Genomic DNA, 17,235 nt, shown 5'->3' on the forward strand with positions numbered 1-17,235 from the left:
ATGATAGGTCTGTGGGTTTGTATGATAGGTCTGTGGGTTTGTATGATAGGTCTGTGGGTTTGTATGATAGGTCTGTGGGTTTGTATGATAGGTCTGTGAGTTTGTATGATAGGTCTGTGGGTTTGTATGATAGGTCTGTGGGTTTGTATGATAGGTCTGTGGGTTTGTATGATAGGTCTGTGGGTTTGTATGATAGGTCTGTGGGTTTGTATGGTAGGTCTGTGAGTTTGTATGATAGGTCTGTGGGTTGTATGATAGGTCTGTGGAGTTTGTATGATAGGTCTGTGAGTTTGTATGATAGGTCTGTGGGTTTGTATGATAGGTCTGTGGGTTTGTATGATAGGTCTGTGGGTTTGTATGATAGGTCTGTGGGTTGTATGATAGTCTGTGAGTTTGTCTGATAGGTCTGTGGGTTTGTATGATAGGTCTGTGGGTTTGTATGATAGGTCTGTGGGTTTGTATGATAGGTCTGTGGGTTTGTATGATAGGTCTGTGGGTTTGTATGATAGGTCTGTGGGTTTGTATGGTAGGTCTGTGAGTTTGTATGATAGGTCTGTGGGTTTGTATGATAGGTCTGTGAGTTTGTATGATAGGTCTGTGGGTTTGTATGGTAGGTCTGTGGGTTTGTATGATGTGTCTATGTGGTCTGTGATGCTTGTGTGCATGTGTATGGTGTGTGAGGTGCTGGCATGGTTGTGTGATGTTTCTATGTGGTGTGTAGTGTCTGGTGTGTGTGGCGGGATTATGTAGTGTGTGAAGTGTATTATGTGTTTGTGTGCTATATCTGTGTGCATGTGGTGCAGTCTGTGTCAACCATACTCCAAAGCAGGCCTCCTTCTCAGGAGTAGTTTACAAACCAATACAAACTCCATGGTTTGTGGTTGTTGTTGTATGTGTGTTTGATTTTGTTTTCGCTTTGTTTTGTTCTTAAGAGACAGAAAGAACAGTATGGGGAATCTGAGAGGGGTTGAGGGGAGGAAATACTATGAATAAAGTATATTGTTGAAATTCTTAATAAATAAAAGTAAGAAGAGGAGGAGGAGAGGAAGGAGGAGGAAAAAAGCAGTTGCACAGAAACTCAGGGCACAGGGGAGGGAGTGATCCATTGAATGACACCAGGATTAACTTGGTATTAAACCCAGAAAACATCAGCACAAGAGAAGACTATAGTGAGCCAAGGATATTCAGGAAATACAAGCAAAGCACGTAAAACACTATTAAACCAACACATATAGTAAATGTACACATAGGACTGATTGTATACCATGAATATGTGATGTTTATTCTAGAAATGGATGTTAAACATCTGTAAATCAATTATTGAATCAAAATAATAATAAAATAAAGTCAAGAACCTTATGATTATACCATGTCAACCCATCAGAAAATGAATGGGGACTGTGCTAAAACTCTACTTCTGGTTAAAAAGAAAATACCCACAGCTCAAGAATAAAATGAAACTATGTAGCACTCAGGTTGTCAGTTTTATGTTGAAAGAGTGACCTTTCCCCCTGAGCTGGGAACAGGTAAGGACATCCACTCTCCTCGCCTTTGACATCATACTAAAGCTAGTGCAGTGATGGCTTAAGGAATACAGTGGGCAGGAAACATAATCCTTAAACATGTGCAAACTACACCAACCCTACATCTGACAAAGCTCTAATATCCAAAATATATAAAGAACTCATGAAATTAAACACCTCCAAATCAAACAACCCAATTAAGAAATGAGGCTCAGAGCTAAACAGAGAATTCTCAACAGAGGAATATCGAATGGCCGAGAAACACTTAAAGAAATGCTCAATGTCCTTAGTCATCAGAGAAATGCAAATCAAAACAACTCTGAAATTCCATCTTACACCCATCAGAATGGCTAAGATCAAAAACGCAAGTGACAGCACATGCTGGGGAGGATGTGGAGAAAAGGAAACACTCCTTCACTGCTGGTGGGAATGCAAACTTGTACAACCACTTTGGAAATCTATCTGGCACTTTCTCAGAAAACTGGGAATAGGGCTACCTCAAGACCCAGCTATTCCACTCCTTGGAATATGCCCAGAAGATGCTCCAGCACACAACAAGGACATATGCTCAACCATGTTCATAGCAGCCTTATTCATAATAGCCAGAACCTGGAAACAGCCTAAATGTCCCTCAGTAGAAGAATGGGTAAAGAAAACTGTGTACATTTACACTATGGAATACTACTCAGCTATTAAAAACAAGGAAATCCTGAAATGTGTGGACAAATGGATGGAACTAGAAATGATCATACTGAGTGAGTCAACCCAGAAGCAAAAAGACTCACATGGCATATAATCACTTATAATTGGACACTAGCCCAAAAGGGATGTCCCATGAAAGTCTTCACTTACCAGGAGATTGGGATAGATGTGAGGACATCCTATTGGGACCCTAGGTGAGAGAATTATGGGAGAATGGGAAAATAGAAGGACCCAGAGGGTCCTAGAAACCTACAAGAAGAACATCATGACAGGCCGATCTGGACCCAGGGGGGTCTGCTCAAAACACTGCACCAACCAAGGACAATACATGCAGTAAACATTGAACTCCTACCATTGAACCTGTCTAGCCAATGGACAGGACATTCTCCACAGTTGTGTGGAGAGCGGGGACTGAATCTGACATGAGCTCTGGTGCCCCATAGTTGACCACTTCCCTTTGGTGGGGAGGCCTGGTGGCACTCAGAGAAAGGATAAGCAGGCTATCAGGATGAGACTTGATAGTCTATGACCATATGGCGGGGGAGGAGCTCCACCTCAGTCATAGACCTAGGGAAGGGAAGTAGGGTGAAAGCGGGAGGGAGGGAGGAACAGGTGGATATAAGTGAGGGGAAACAATTGAGATGTAATCTGAATACACTAATTAAATAATAAAACATGTGTAAACTAGTAGCTTGACAGCTTTACAACAGCCTTGTACCAGATGAATAGCATTACACCTTTCATTTCTGATCAACTTGTATTAAACAAAGACAGCAAGGTTAAATGGGAAGATGACTTCCCTGGCTGGCCCCTAGCTGAATATACTCAAGGCTGAAAAACATTTTGAATTCTTTATCCAGGCAGAAAATCCAAAGCCAACCACATGTCTAGAAATGCCTAACATTTCTAGAGAAAACAAAATCTTTGTGACCTTGGACTCAGCAGTTTCCACTTACACAGTGAGATCAATGTCTAGATGAATGATACAATTGAATTTATGAAAAATAAATTTTTTTATTAATTTATTCTTGTTACATCTCAATGGTATCCCATCCCTTGTATCCTCCCATTCTTCCCTCCCTCCCATTTTCCCATTATTCCCCTCCCCTATGACTATTCCTGAGGGGGATTACCTCCCCCTGTATCTGCTCATAGGGTATCAAGTCTCTTCTTGGTAACCTGCTGTCCTCCCTCTGAGTGCCACCAGGTCTCCCCCTCCAGGGGATATGGTCAAATGTGAGGCACCAGAGTACGTGAGAAAGTCATATCACACTCTCCACTCAACTGTGGAGAATGTTCTGACCATTGGCTAGATCTGGGTAGGGGTTTAAAGTTTACCACCTGTATTGTCCTTGGCTGGTGCCTTAGTTTGAGCAGGACCCCTGGGCCCAAATCTGCCTATCATAATGTTCTACTTGTAGGTTTCTAGGACCCTCTGGATCCTTCTACTTTGCTATTCGAAATATAAAATTTTATTTTTAAAAATTGTCATTAAGAAAATGAAATAAGCAAATGGGCGTGGGGGCATACACCTCTAATCCCAGCACTCGGGAGGCAGAGGCAGGTATATTGCTGTGAGTTCAAGGTCAGCCTGGTCTACAAAGTGAGTCCAGGACAGCCAAGGCTATACAGAGAGACCCTGAGACCCTGTCTTGAAAAACCAAAAATAAATAAATAAAAATAAAATAAAATAAAAAAGAAAGAAAGAAAGAAAAGAAAGAAAGAAAAAATGAAATAAAGGCACTGTCAAGGTAGTTATAAACCACACACTTGTACCAAAAATACTAACAGCTTTTTAATGAAATGGCCCTAAATCTGATTTTAAAATCCTTTGCAAAGAGACTATGAATGGCAAGGAAGCCTATGGAAGCTGGTAGACAACATTTGATAAGACGGTGATAAGATGCTCACACACCCACCAGCTAAGCTCCACCAAAATGTCCAACAGTACCAATGTTAGTGACAGGGCAGAGGGACTAGAAGGTCAAATGGGACTGTAAGTTCTCCATGGTGAGAGCATAGGCAGTCAGTCCGTAGAAGGCCAGCTGTCAGGCCCTCTCCCACCAGCCGTGGAGAAAGGAAAACACAAAACGCACTTGCACATAAAATGATTCTGAGGCAGAGTGCTGTCTGAGGATGGGAATTGTGCCCAGATGGCCTTCCCAGGTGTGCTCTCTCAAACTGAAGACAGCCTCCAGTTAGCAGCAGCAGGCAGGAAGCCCGCCATAAGTAGCTCGTCGTCTCAGATGTGCATTTTCATTTGCTCCACAGGAAAAGAGTAACAGGAGCGTGTCCCAGTCCTCACCCAGGTGAGTGGTAGCTGCCTGGTGACATTTTACCAGAAAAACAGCCATGGCCTCTTCTTAGCTCAAAGGACTTTAGGAAATAGTTCATCCGTGGTGTGATGTTTTTATTTGTTTGACTTTTGGTTTTTCGAGACAGAGTTTCTCTATGTAGCCTTGGCTGTCCTGGACTCACTTGGTAGACCAGGCTGGCCTCGAACTCACAGAGATCGGTCTGTCTCGGCCTCCCTGAGTCCTGGTATTACATTCATGGATGTTTATGTGGTCATCAAAACTGAGGACAGCTGTACTAGCATTAGTAAAGATAAAGTAAGACTGTTTTGTGTGCATGTGTGCTCATGTATGTGTGATGCACATGTGTATGGAGGCCAGAGATTGATGCTTTCCTTTGATGATTTACGTTTTACTTTTTGAGGCCCAGTATCTCTGTTTCTATCTCCCACCAACCCACCAGGTGCTTGCTGACGTAGCTAGATTGGCAGGCCAGTGAATTCCGGGAACCTTCCCCTCTCTGCTTCCCCAGTGCTGGGATTATAGGTGTGTGCTGCTGTCACATCCAGGGTTTTACATGGGTGCTAGGGATGAAACACGTTTGCAGGGCATGGGCTTTACCCCCTAAGCTCTTTCCCAAGATCTGTTTATTTTCTACATCCATGTATAGCCATGGGGGAAGCTGTGCACCTATCCCCTCTCTAACCGTGTGTGGTTTAAATTATAAGATCCTAAGAGTCAGATCTTGTCCTGCGTTTCCTTCTTGAGTCAAGGAAGTATTGAGTAAGACTGCTTCCTAGTGACAGCTCCTGCCCGAGAGCAATGCACTTGCCACCAGAACCACAGAAATTGACCCCCAACACAGAAGAGAGGCACACATTTTATAGGGTACTCTGTTCTTACGAAAATGGTTTGTTTGTTTGTTTTTTCCGATAGCCAAGAAAAATGGCAACAGAGACATGGTTACATAGTGAGTTCAAGAGTAATCTGGGCTACAGAATGAGACCCTGTCTCAATAAAACAACAAAACAAAAAAACAAACCAAAGCAATAACAACAACAACAAAAAGCCACTCCATCATATATAGGGCTAGAGAGATGGCCCAGTGGTTAGGAGCACTTGCTGTTCTGGAAGAGGACCAGAGTCTCAGCATCCACCTGGTGGTTCACAGCCATCTGTAACTCTAGCTCCAGGAGATTTGATACTGCTTCCTGACCTCCACAGGCACCAGACACAGACGCTGAACACATACACACAAGCAAGGAGAACATTCATACATTTAAATCTTTTAAAAATCATATAGAGAAATTTCACTCCCACACAAGTCTGAAGCTTCCTCCTTACTGTTTTCAGAACAAACCACAGATGCCCCCTCAGTATTCTATATTAGGGTACAGTCCCTTCTGGACAACACTCCCTACCCTCCCACACTGCGACTCAGCACAGTGTTGTGTGAGCCAGTACCCCTAGTCTGCGTTCAGGCTGTGTCTGGCATTGACTCTGACAACACGTTCGTGAGGCACTGACTGTCAGGCAAGGTGACGGTAGCTTGAAAGATGTCCATTCCGAATCTCACCATGTCTCTTTTCATTCTTTCCACAAAAGTTGAGCAATTCACATTTTTCTCAACTCCACTCTTTTCAGCTGTCAAAAGACAAAAGTGCTAATCTGCCTTTGCAGGTCTTTGTCAGGTATCATTTGGCGTCCAGAATCAGACAGTAGCCAGGACTTACTAAATGGCCCCCAAAGCGAGACAGGACATTAGTGTAGAAAGGCTTGACTGCTGCCGTATAGGCAGGGGGGCAGTTCTTGGCACCTGACCGGTTGAAGCTCAGTGGAGTGGTCAAGTGTGTTCTTATGTTACACTAGTTCACACAATACACACGGGTTGTTTTGGGCCACACATTATTACTTGAGTATACAAACAAATGTATGCCAAACTTTATAAATACTAACAGTATTATTTTTAGTTCTATCTAGATAAAATGTGTAGAACTTTGGCACATATCATTTTAGTAGCAATGAGGACAGTGACAATGAACTTTTCATGTCTCTCACCATCTCCACCCTCAGGCTGGCCTCAAGCTTCTAAACTCAAGGGATCCCTGCCTTTGTCACCTGAAAAGTGAGGTACAAGCCTGTGTGTCACAGAGCCTGACTCAGGAACAAACATTGTTGAAATCAAAGATGGCCAGTTGGCCATTTTTTTCTTGGTTAAAGTAGCTTTCTACTATGAAGGGCCCTTTTCCACTAAGGAAGCAGTGGATCATTTTAAAAATGTGTTTATGGTGTCTTCTCATAAGGCAGAGGCCATAAAATTTTGGATGCTGCAAAATTTCCTTCTGTTTTGCTTTTTTAAAAAATCATCCTCACTTATTTGTAAACATGCCTTTCAGTACACTTTGCTAATGTTTTCATAGTTTTATTGTTTTTTTTTACATCACCTAAGGATGTATACATGCCTGTCAGTACACTTTGCTAATGTTTTTATAGGTTGATTGTTTTTTTTTTCACATCATTGTTTCTAAGTTACCTTAATCCTTTATTTGATAATAGAGGAGATAAGATGATTTCATACCAACAAAATAGCCATTAGTTGCCACCTCCTTATAAGCACATGTTTCCCAATACTCTGGCTCCCTGACACACTGGCCCACAGCTCAGCTGTGTGCTTCTGCCACTCACCTGTTCTTTAGCACTTCTGTGCCTTTGTATCATAAGACTTCATTCTCATGTTTTTAATCTCCAGTGAGCAAATCTCCCTCCTAAAACTTTGCTCTATGTTTGGCAATTCTTTCACACGTATGTCTTCCATATAAGCTTTAAAATCACTTTGCTTTGCCGAAAAATGTGAATTTTGAACTGGAGTTGCATTAAATACTCCCTTTTCTTGAGTAGAAGCCAGTGTTTATCCATAGAGGAATAGTGAAGACCCTGTGGCCTGTCTCTATAGGGTGAAGAACGGGCTGTCACTGTAGCTTCTTCCCATCCTCTGTCCCCAGGAAGTTTAAACCTTACAGAAACTTTATGCCTACCAGCCTATTTTTTCCTGCAGATCAGGGGCAGAGGTGCTCCTGGACCTAAAAAAAAAAAAAAAAATACCTGAAGGTTCACACTTTATTCATGCAAATACTGATAGTTGCTTTAGGTTTTTCAATTCATTGGTCAGTGAGGATAGTTTATTCTGGGGAAAAATCATTTTCTTTTAGGTAGCTAACTTTTTGTTCTAAATGGGTTTTCTTAGGATCTTGATTGGCAATACCATTATGTAACCAAATCACTGTGAACACCAGTTTGAAATGTTGTCTAACACTTTTTTTTGTTGATTCTATATGTTTTCCTATGCTATTCTTTTTTTATTAATTTATTCATATTACATCTCAATTTTTAGCCCATCCCTTGTATCCTCCTATTCCTCCCTCCCTCCCATTTCCCCCCCTACTCCCCTCCCCTATGTCTGTGACTGAGGGGGACCTCCTCCCCCTACATATGCTCTTAGGGTATCGAGTCTCTTCTTGGTAACTTGCTATCCTTCCTCTGAGTGCCACTTGGCCTCCGCATCCAGGGGACGTGGTCAGAAATGGGGCACCAGAGTTCGTATGAAAGATGGCACTCAGAGGAAGGATAGGTCACCAAGAAGAGACTCGATACCCTATGAGCAAATACAGGGGAGGAGGTCCCCCTCAGTCACAGACATAGGGGAGGGGAGTAGGGGGGGAAGCAGGAGGGAGGGAGGAATGGGAGGATACAAGGGATGGGCTAACAACTGAGATGTAATATGAATAAATTAATAAAAAAAACAACAAAGTATACAAACAAAATAGCTAATAATAAAAAAAAAAAACTGTAAATGGTGGGGAGAAAGAAAGAAAGTCAAATCTCATTCTCCATTCAACGGTGGAGAATGTCCTGTCCTTAAACAGACTTCCAGAGTGTTCTCTTTTTTCCCCTCTTCCTGAAAGGCCGGCAGAGCCTAAATGTGGCCATGACTATAGCTCCACTCCAAACCCCAAATCACTTCATTCTGTTTCTGACTACAGAGTAAATGTGCATTATAAATGTTTTTTTTTTTTTTGAAAATTGCAACATTTTCTAAGTAAAACTGAACGTGACATCACCCAAGTCTCCTGCCCGTCAGAGGCCACTGCTGGCATTTCCAAGGTCTTTCTTTTTAGTACTTTTTTCTCAGATATTCAATCATCTTTAATCAGGCTGTAACCATATCTTTCCCTCTCGGAGCCTATTTTTTACACTCTACATATTGTGAACACTGTCAAAAGAAGAAGCATATTTTGTGGATATACGTGACTTCATCTTTGGGGTGTACACATGCCTGTTTCTGAAATATCATCTTTCCTTTAGAGTATTCTTCTCCAGTATGATGATGGGTTTACCTTGTATTGGAAAGGTCAGTGTTTGTGCCTGTGACAGAACACAGGCCATGGTCACAACTCTCAAACTACAATGGTCAGTGTAATATTACCAGCCCTTTAGTGCCGTATCCAGCATGGCTCCAGGGGCTTGGACCTGACGGGGGTGGTGAAGTCATGAAGAAAAGGGAAACACAAGCAGGCACACAGAAAGCCGGTACCAGGTGGTCTGGGACCTCTTCTGGAAAAACTACAGCACTAAAGAAGCTCAGCGTATTTATTACATAGAGTTGAACAAAAAGGCAGAGCTATTGCAAACAGCTAATCAAGGAGGCAGGGTTACTACATACAGATAACAGAGAAGGCAGAGTTTATGATATACACTGGGTCAAGGGGACAGGTTTAGCCATCTTCAATTGGAGCAGCCTCTGTCTGGGGAGGGAGGGTAGTTTTCAGGCCATAAACATCCAGGAGAAAGCAAGCTATAGCGGACATACTGTTGTCAACACTTGTGCTCTGTCCCTGAGGAAACACTTTGACATGACTCTGAACCTCACCCCAGCAAGAAGGCTTTGCTGGTACACTGAGGCTCTGGGGGGTCCTCGACATGGCTGCCTTGTGTCCACACACACATTCATCCCGGACTTGGCACACTCAAGGCTTTTTTGCATCCCTATACTAACAGTGTGGATGTAGACAATAAGCAGACACTGGTCTGCTTAGGCACATCACAGCCCAAGTTCCAGAGAGCATGGTTTTTTTTTTTTTTTTTTTTTTTTTTTTTTTTTTAGTCCTATGTGACACTGCACCAGTCACAAACACAAGCAAGTACCCATGGGGTATAGGTGTCAATTACAGGTATTGGTTAGTGGCGAATTCTGGCCCCAAACAGCACATTTTCTGATGGTTGTTAGACTATTTACTGGGAATATTTCCTCTGGCATATGTATCTGTTGTGAAATATTCCATGAAATAGATGGATAAAGATAGAAAGAAAACAGAAACGAAGAATGTTCTTGTCTGATTTTGAGGTCAGCTTCTGCCTGCCATGTGTCTTGAATTTGTTTTTTTGGTTTTTTGTTTTGTTTTGTTTTGGTTTTTTGTTTGTTTGTGTGTTTCTTTGGTGCTGCAGAAGACATTAGCACAAAGTCATTGTCTCCACACACAGCTGGGCTCTCCAGTGTCTCACAGGCAGCATTGCCTCTTATCAGCCAACGTTACCAGGAGGGGTGGAGGAAGAATCTGGCTAAGTGCATTCACTTTTCCCAAGATTCCTGCTTTCCCCCTCAACACTGTAGGCAGCAGAGCTAGCACTGCTGTTCTCGTGTGTTGAGTGAGTTCTTCTGCCTTCCTCCACCTTAATGTGATTACATCAGAGCTCCCTGGATGTTCCAGGCCAGCCTCCTACATCACTCCCTGGATCTGATGGAAGATCTCCCATGAGTTGGCGATGCCGGAGACGCATGGTGTGACCTTTTTATTCATTTGCAAGGACTGAGAGTTAGACTTGGCAGAGTACGGGTCTGACACAGGGCCCAAGCAGTGTGGCGATGTACCCAGAAGTCAGGGCCTGCCACTCTAGACTCCAGTCGTGCTTTCCTACTGTGCAGTACACATGGCTGCTGCCCCAACATGCTGGTATCTGAGACTCTTCAGCTTCAATTATGGGGTGTTTCGCAAGCTGATGTGTCTGTCTTTCCTCTTCAGACGGGAGTCCCAGAAGTCCGTGCTGTCTACCCTTTCGCAGCAGTCAAGTGTGTGTCCCATGGCTCCAGATCCAAATACTCCTCCACATTAAAGGTGAATATAGAGGTGGTTGGGTCTCTAGGACAAGGCTTAAGTCACTTGTAGGTCCATAGTCCCTCCAATCTGAGGGAAGAGCAATGCATTGAACTCCTGCTTGACTGATAGTAAGTTTTACATTGGTGGAGTATGGTACTCAGGAACAAAAGTGAAAAACAGAGGAAAAGTGTAGGAATAGAAAATCTTAATCATGAGAGACAAGAGGAAGTGGCGGTGGAAGATGAAGTACAGAAATGCAACTACTAAAATCGAAGCAACATTTGTACATTAGTGAAGCACACTGAAGCACACACCCAGAAACAATATTTATAGTTAAGTGACTAAAACAGATGGCTAGGTGGTCAACAATGTTCTCTGATGTAATGGTGCAACTTAGAAGTTTTTGGTTTTGCTATGGTAAAAAATCAACATAGAAACCATATTTCTAACTTAGACTTTTTGTCTTTTTCTGGGCTAGTGACAAGTATGAGCCTCTCTCAGGATGGCAGTGTCAAGCCATCAGGCCAAGATCATGAGAAGACATCTCTACCCTGTGGTACATGCTGCTGCTGAGCCATGACCCTCAGTAAAATAGGTGTATTATGTGTATTTTTTGGACTTAAGATATTTTCAATTGAAATGCAAACCCCATTGTCCTTCAAGAATGATCTCTATAGAAGAATGTTAGCAATCATAGATTCTAGGTTTTAGGTACATATGCTTTTTCACTTTGCAATTTTCTAATGTTTGAAATTTTCACAATAAAATGTTGAGGTATGATTTGGTAAAAATAAACATGGCAAAAATGTATGCATCATGTGTGTTCTATGTAAGTTGTACGCAATGTGGTATTATAGTGTGTAACGTGTGTGTGGTTATTTTATGTGATATGTGGTGTAGGTGCCCAGAGTATTTGCTATGTCTGTATAGTATGCGGTGTATTATGTGTCTGATGTGTGAGACATCTATGATATGTTTGTGTGGTGTGTGATGTGTATGGTATGTCATGGTGTGTGTGTGGTGTGTGGCAAATGTGGTGGATAGTTGGTGTGTGAAGTGTGTGTGTGTTTGATGTGTGTGTGGTGTATAGTGTGTGTATGCATGTGTATGTGTGCGTGAGTTGCATATGTGTGTGCATGTGAGTGTGTGCATGTGCGCATGTGCATTGCATGTGTGTGTGCATGCATGTTGCAGAGTATCAGTTCCTTCCTTGTGGAACAGGCCAAGAGAGTTGACTCATTTGTTAGGTGCATTCGTGCTTGGGTTCTGCCTCTGGGGGCAGCTGCTTGTGGGTTTCTGGTGATGGTGCCTGAAGAGGTATGACTTTTGAAAGTTTTGAAGGTAAATGAGACTTTATTTTGTGGGAAGAAATTCACTTTCCTTCAGTCTCTGGTGGCTTCAGGGAGAATGCTTCCTAATTTACAGATGGCTCCACAGCTGCCTGAGGTGACCCTGAGGCTGGAGCAAAGTCCTCATAGGGTCTTCTGGTGCCACTGGGAAGGGCATTTTTTTGTATTTTGTTTTTTTCAAGACAGGGTTTCTCTGTGTAGCTTTGACTGTCCTGGGACTCACTCTGTAGACCATGCTGGCCTCGAACTCACAGCAATCCACCAGCCTCTACCTCCCAAGAGCTGGGATTAAAGGCGTGCACCACCACCTGGCGGGAAGACCATTTACATAGAGGACAAAGGTTTCCAGAGAGTGTGATGAGCCTCTCTTCCCTGAACTGTACTTGAACAAGAGATGGAGAAGCACCCCCTTCTCATCTAACTGGCGCCCCGCTGAAGCTGTCACTCAAGGCCACAGTTCCAACCAGTGCTGCTGAATGTGGCAACCAGCTACGGAGATCTAACAGTACAAACTGGCTTTGTGTTCCTCAGAGCATCAACACACCGATTGCTTCCTCGGAGTCTCTCGGGCCATTAGGAGAGATGAAGTCCACCTAGGAAGGACATGCGCGGGCTGGTGAGTCTATTCTGAAGCAGTTCTTCTTGCCTCCGGAGAAAGTCCAAAGCAGGATTTGGTGTGACCAATCAGTCCTAATACATCCCCTAGCCTGTTGGAATCCGACATGATCTCTCCCAGTCACCAGCGTGGGCCCACATCTACTGTGGGGACCCCATACCTTCCACTAATGGAGTCTCAGCTAGAACCAAGTCCTTAGGAAGGCCAGTGAAATGCTCCTCCCAAGGCACTGTACACCTGCGGCCCATCCAGCAGCAAGGAGCTCCAGGGCTGACTACGCCGCCATGAGGTACCTACCTGCCAGAGCTTATCCATGTACAGCTTCCCCCAGAGGCTCGTTGGATTTTGAGGAAGCAAAGGACAGAACGTACAAAGTTGACTGTAGCTTACCTGCTTGACACTTACACCCAGATATTCCTCTGCATGCCTTGCAGCAGCAGGTAACTTTACCCAGGATGGAGAAGGAGCAGGCTGAGCCCCAGTGTCATCTGGGGTGCACGCTGGCTGTGTGGCCACTACCCGCCTCTTGCTTGTCTGTTATCAGGCATCATTCTGATAAATTACGTGAAAGAAGCTCTCATCGCTGCCACTGAGGTGGTTAAGGCTCTATGATGAGACCTATTGTCTTAGTTGGGGTTTTATTGCTGTGAAGAGACACCATGACTAAGGCAACTCTTATAAAGGATCATGTTTAATTGTGGCTGGCTGACAGGCCAGAGAGTTAGTTCATTATCGTCCCGGCGGAAAGCATGCAGGAGAAGCAGCTGAGAGTCCTACATCTTGATCCACAGGCAGTAGGAGACAGTGTGCCACCCTGGGCATAGCTTTTTTAGCACATATGAGACCTCAAAACCCACCTCCACAGTGACACACTTCCTCTAATAAGGCCACGCCCACTCCAGCAAGGCCACACCTCCTAATAGCATTCAAAACATGAGTCTATGGGGGGGAGAGGGTCATTCCTATTCAAACCACCACACCTATCTACTTGGAAAAAGACCCAAGAGCTCATGCTTTTCATTCCACTTGCTGTGGGACAAATTTGCATCTGCATTTAAGAACATGAGTGCCTAGGTTCGCTGCATGCATTGCCTTTGGTTAGTGCAACTGTTTGTGCAGCATCCATCCCTCACCCACTGCCCGCCTGGGTCCAAATCTGCCGGCCTTGATGGTCTCCTTGTAGGGCTCCTGAACCCTCTGGGTCTTTCCATGCCTCCCCTGCTACGCCCCTCCCCCCGACCCCCGGACCATTCTTCCATACCACTCTCAGCGTTCTGCCCAGAGTCCAGCATCTGTCCCGACTCCCTGCTGGGTGGAGTCTCTGTTCAGATCTGGCCAATGGATAGCACATTCTCCCTGGCTGTGGCGGGAGGAGGGACTGTCTCTGACATGAACTCTGGTGCCCCCAATTTGATCACTCCCCCTTGGTGGGGAGGCCCGACAGACACACAGAGGAAGGGGAAGCAGGCTATCTGAATGAGACCTGATAGGCTGTAGTCATATGATATGGTGGGGGAGGAGGTCCCCTTCTGTCACAGGTCTAGGGGAGGGGCATAGGGCAGAAGAGGGAGGGAGGGTGGGAATGGGATAACAATTGGGATGCAATCTGAATAAAGTATAGTAAATAAAGAAAAAGACCGTGAGTGCCAGATACAGACAGGATTATGCTAAAGTAGATGCAGTGATGTTAATGGACCCAGCCTCATAAATCTCTAGTTCTAAATCTTTCCAAATTAACATATGCTTTTTAACGGACACAAGTTGCTTTTCTAGGCAAAACCAAACCAAAACAAAACAACAAAAAAACCCCACTATTATTGCAGGTTCAATAAAACACAGAAAATCTTGTTGTCTATAGTAGGAAACCCAACTGCTGATTTGAAATTTTCACCCAATGATAGTTCTGACTTAATGACTTGACTTGAGAATTACACACAAAAAAATTTCAGGAAATGAGGAAGAAAGAAAAATACTCTGACTCGTTTTGTTTCCAACTGACACAAAGACTCTGTAATATGGTCATTAAAAGTCCCTTAGAGTCGATATTTTTAGTGAAAATACCAATGAAAAGCTGTCCTCAGCGAATGCTACAAAGACAAATTCTTGAGAATGTGGTAAATGTGGAAAAACTCTCTCCAAAAGTCACACCTCAGCAGGTGTCACTGAATTCAAACAGGGGAGAACCAGTGTATGCGTGGTGAGCATTGCGACTCTCAGCGGAGTGAACATTAGGAGGGGGTCCGGTTAGACATTTTACACTGCACTCCTCAGCCTTCCTGTGTTGTGGTCAACATCACATACCTGAGCTTTGCAGGCTGACGTAGACAGAGTAACAGCATGATTTCCAGGTCATCCCCCACAAACACTCCTCACTCCAGTGAGACCGAAGTGCAGGTGTCTCAGGATGGCCCGGGAGTCATTAGTAGAGAAAGGTCACTGTGACTAAAGACAGAAGGAAAGTTCTCTCTTTAACCCATTTGTGCTTTCTGTAAATGGAAGTGTCGGTACTATTTTCACCTCTAACTTGCTTGTGCCTTACATGGATAGAAATGTCAACACTGCTAAAAAAATGAACAAAATAGGGGTATCTTGAGGCTGGACTGATTAAAATTTATTCTAGAAGTGTAGAAGTGTCTTAAGATACTAAAAAACAATCATGAGGATGGAGGTTATTGATTTCCAGGTCAGCCGGGCTCCTATCTTGAGAGAAGGGAGATTAGAGTGGTAGGAGTTACAATAATCCGAGCATAGGACATTGCTAAAGGACACACTCAATAAGTTATGTAAAAACTATAATGAGACACCACCTCACACCTATTAGGATGGTTACATATTTAAAAATTAATAAAGCCCAGAAAAGTATCAAATATTTGTGGCAATGTAGGAAAACTGGGATTCTTGTGCCTTTAAGTTGCACCCAGAGTCATTTTGGCTACTATAAGATCGACCTCTAAGTTCTACATCTCAAAAGCCTAAAGAAAATTCAATAAGAGTTGCGGGAGGTTCACCATTTTAACAATATTTTGTGTTCTTCGCAATGATTTTTAGATTCTGTATGGATTTTGTGCCAGTTTTGTTAAATTTGTTGTTTTCAAGGTTATTATTAGTTGAATAATTTTTGTAATATTTTCAGGTTTTTTAACTTAATATCTGCAGATATAGTTTTATATACTAATTCATCTGTAGCCTTACATTATTATTGTTGATGTTATTAGTATTATTATTAGTAGTATTTGATGTTTTTTGAGATGGTATTTCTCTTTGTAACCTTGGCTGCCCTGGAATTCACTCTGTGGACCAGGGTGACCTCGAATTCAGAGATCACTTGCCTCTGCCTCCTTAGTGCTGGGATTAGAGATGTTCACAGCCCCCCCACCCCCGGTGCTTTATTATTATTATTGTTAACACTTTTATACATGTTGACTGGGGTAAAGGGTAATTTTACTTTTTAATCTGTGAGTATTCAGTTTATACTTGTGGGAATGGACAGAGGAAACCGTCGTGGATTGTACCCACCCTCAGCTGTTAAGACGACTGTGCTGACCGGGAAGGGAAATGGAGGCATTTGTGGATGTCACGTGAGAGGCTGGTAAAACAGCGTGTGCAGGCAAGTCTGGGCATCCAAGCACAGGTGTGGGGGGCAGGGCGCATACGGCGAGGAAAGAACAGGAATAATGAGAGCATGGATGCTTCCTCTGGGGCAGACTTTCAGAAGCACCTAGCTATTTAAACCCTTTATGACACCAGCAAGTCTAGCTGTGGCCCTGAACCTGGAGGCCACAGTCACTGAGAGTGAAAATAGAAGTTGGTCAGGTCTCCAGGCTCAGTTTGTATCTAATCCTGTTGCTTAAGCTGCCTCTGTTCACCTCTTCAGATGAGCCAGTTCTGGAGGCTGGTGAGCATGGGAAACACTCGTGGACTTGGGTGTCACAAAGACCTCGCTCCAAGGATGTCTGGGGAAGTTGACTGCCCACAACCCCAATGGTCTGAAAGTTCTCTTGGCTCCTCTTTCCTCGTCGGGTATTAAGGGGTGTTACAGTCAACTTGAGAAATAGGTTGTGTGTGAGGACCAAAAGGAACCAGGAAACACAGCTACAGCTCCGCTCTGGTGTTAGACTTTGGGCCCACAGAATAGGAATTGCAGTTCCTGGTTAGAGACAGACTCTGTGCACAACTTGCTTTTAAATAGCCTCTGTGTTTTAGCTACTTGTGATGGCTATTCTTGCCTGTCAACTTGACTACAGCTGGAATTAAGTAAAATCCAAGTGGCTGGGTACACCTATCAAGGATTTTTTTTCTTACTAAATCATTCGAAGTGTGAAGGTCCACTTTTAATGCAGATCTTTTTGAGATGAGACGATGTACCTCTAATCTGAGTCACGCCTTCTCCTGGCAGCCTAGATAAGGACATGGAAGAAGAAGAAGGAAGCTCGTTGTTTTCAACCTGCTTGCTCTTGCTTTCACTGGCAAGTCCATTCATTCACTGGCGTTAGAGGCGCCTTTAGGAAGGACGCTTATACTGAGGACCAGCTGAGACATCAAGCCGCATGGACCAAAACAACAACAACAACAACAACAAAAACAAAAACAACAAAAAAC

General features: G+C 43.6%; 1 protein-coding gene across 1 annotated transcript in view; it reads left to right on the top strand.

The window, feature by feature from the left end:
* The window catches only part of LOC127193607 (palmitoyltransferase ZDHHC11-like), a 28,005-nt gene extending 14,757 nt beyond the window's left edge, over nt 1-13,248 (top strand). Inside the window, exons 7-9 of the mRNA XM_051150852.1 lie at nt 4,497-4,534; nt 10,597-10,643; nt 13,181-13,248. Coding sequence (XP_051006809.1) covers nt 4,497-4,534; nt 10,597-10,643; nt 13,181-13,248 — 153 coding nt within the window. The remainder of the gene's footprint in view (nt 1-4,496; nt 4,535-10,596; nt 10,644-13,180) is intronic.
* Nucleotides 13,249-17,235: the final 3,987 nt, after the last annotated feature.

The sequence above is a fragment of the Acomys russatus genome, chromosome 9, assembly GCF_903995435.1.
Source record: "Acomys russatus chromosome 9, mAcoRus1.1, whole genome shotgun sequence".
Taxonomy (NCBI): domain Eukaryota; kingdom Metazoa; phylum Chordata; class Mammalia; order Rodentia; family Muridae; genus Acomys; species Acomys russatus.